General features: G+C 60.3%; 1 protein-coding gene across 1 annotated transcript in view; it reads left to right on the top strand.

Annotated features, from left to right (window-relative positions):
• The first annotated feature begins 1,415 nt into the window (after positions 1 to 1,415).
• PRR35 (proline rich 35) overlaps positions 1,416 to 1,694 on the top strand; it is a 3,778-nt gene continuing 3,499 nt past the window's right edge. Inside the window, exon 1 of the mRNA XM_010138754.1 lies at positions 1,416 to 1,678. Coding sequence (XP_010137056.1) covers positions 1,416 to 1,678 — 263 coding nt within the window. The remainder of the gene's footprint in view (positions 1,679 to 1,694) is intronic.

Raw genomic sequence — 1,694 nt, 5'->3', positions numbered from 1 at the left:
TGGCTCCAGCTGCCACAATCTGGAGATGCTGCTGTCTCCACCTCCTTCCCAGGCTCTGCATCCCTGCACCAGCCTGGCTGTGGGGTCTCCTGGGGTAGAGCTCTGCCCTGGGGACCCAGCACGTGGGGGAAGGATTTGGCCCTTGAGAAATGAGCTCCCCACACTCAGAACGAGCGTTCAGGTTCACTGTCCTCCCCAGGAAGGTTTTGCTGTAATGGGGAAGAAGCCAGCAAGTCCCTCCAGGACAAAGTAGCATCCGGAGGGAAGACGCAGGCGTGTGCATCGGTGTCGTGTGCCCGGGACTGCAGGAGGTTGCTGCTTGGCTGTCTGTGGAGGAGCCCAGCTTTGTAAGTGTGGAGCCCCTGAAGATCTGGCTTCTCCAGGAGGCAAGGAGTCAGGGTCCTGTGCTCCCCTGCCTGCCCTGGGCCAGGTGGGCTGCCACGCTGCAGGACAGGCAGGACCCCGCTGTCCCCAGGGAGGCTGCAGTGGGGAGCACATATGGGCCAGCCCTCCTCTGGGGGGCTGTGGGGGATGTTCCCAGACATTTTGATCTCCAGGAAGACACCTGGAAGCGAGGAGGCGTGTTTTAGTTCAAATTGGTTACCCCTGTCCTGGCGCAGGAGGAGGACATCGGACAGGGTGAGCCCTGCAGGGCCGGGGAAGTGGGACCACCCTCCCAGCAGCAACGCCGGGCTAAAGGCGGTCAGTCCGCAGAGCCTCCCCCCATCCAGCCTGTCCGTCTGACTGTCCTCTTTGCACCACAACTGCCGGTTCACGCGCAGGGCCGCAGGTCTCTGCATCCACCCCAGCTCCGCGCCAGCTTTGGTGCATGAGCTTTGGAACATTTCACTCAGCTCTGGCACCGCAGCTCCCCAGGAGATGGCAAAGCTCTGCAGGTCCCCGCAGGTCCCACAGTTTGAGCTGCGGCGGGCTTCCCTTTCCTTCCCTGCCCTCAGCAGGGAAATTGGGCTGGGGCTGCCCTGGGGAGACTCCGGTCCCCTGGGCTCTTCAGTGTCAGCCCGAGGGGGTTTAGCTTCCATGCCTTTAGCAGCGTTTGTTTTCCTTTTCCTCTGGGGTGGCTTGATGGAGGAGGATCAATAAAGGGGCCAGTGTGTATGGGCACACCTACCGGGTGTGAGCAAAAATTCCAACCTTGGCCTGGGTTTAAATCCCAAACACAGGAGCTCCAGACTGACGTTCCAGCAGCTCTGCTCCCTGGAGTCCTCAGGGAGGCACCTCAGTCCCCAGGAGGTGCCCACAGAGCAAAGCATGTCCCCAGGGAGCTGCAAGCACATTTCACCAGCTCCATGCTGTCCTTCTTCCAGGGCACGGAGTGGTTCCCAGAGAGGTGTGGGAAGATTCACAAGCCCTGCCCCTCTGTTCCCACAAGGAGCCATCTCCAGGCACCCACCACCATGTCCAAGGACGATGTGGGCTGCAAGCTGACCCCAGTCTACAAGCACAAGGAGAGGAAGCCGAAAAAGCCTCACTACATCCCCAGGCCATGGGGCAAGCCATACAACTACAAATGTTTCCAGTGCCCCTTCACCTGTATGGAGAAGTCCCACCTCTACAACCACATGAAGTACAGCCTGTGCAAGAACTCGCTCTCTCTCCTCATCGAGTCTGATTGGCCCTACAAGAAGGGCAACCTGCTCCACCCGGAGCTGCGGCTGCTGCACACAACGGAGACC

Source organism: Buceros rhinoceros, unplaced genomic scaffold (genome assembly GCF_000710305.1).
Source record: "Buceros rhinoceros silvestris isolate BGI_N320 unplaced genomic scaffold, ASM71030v1 scaffold1966, whole genome shotgun sequence".
Taxonomy (NCBI): Eukaryota; Metazoa; Chordata; class Aves; order Bucerotiformes; family Bucerotidae; genus Buceros; species Buceros rhinoceros.
Note: the sequence above shows the minus strand (reverse complement) of the source record. Positions and strands in the feature narration are given on the sequence as shown.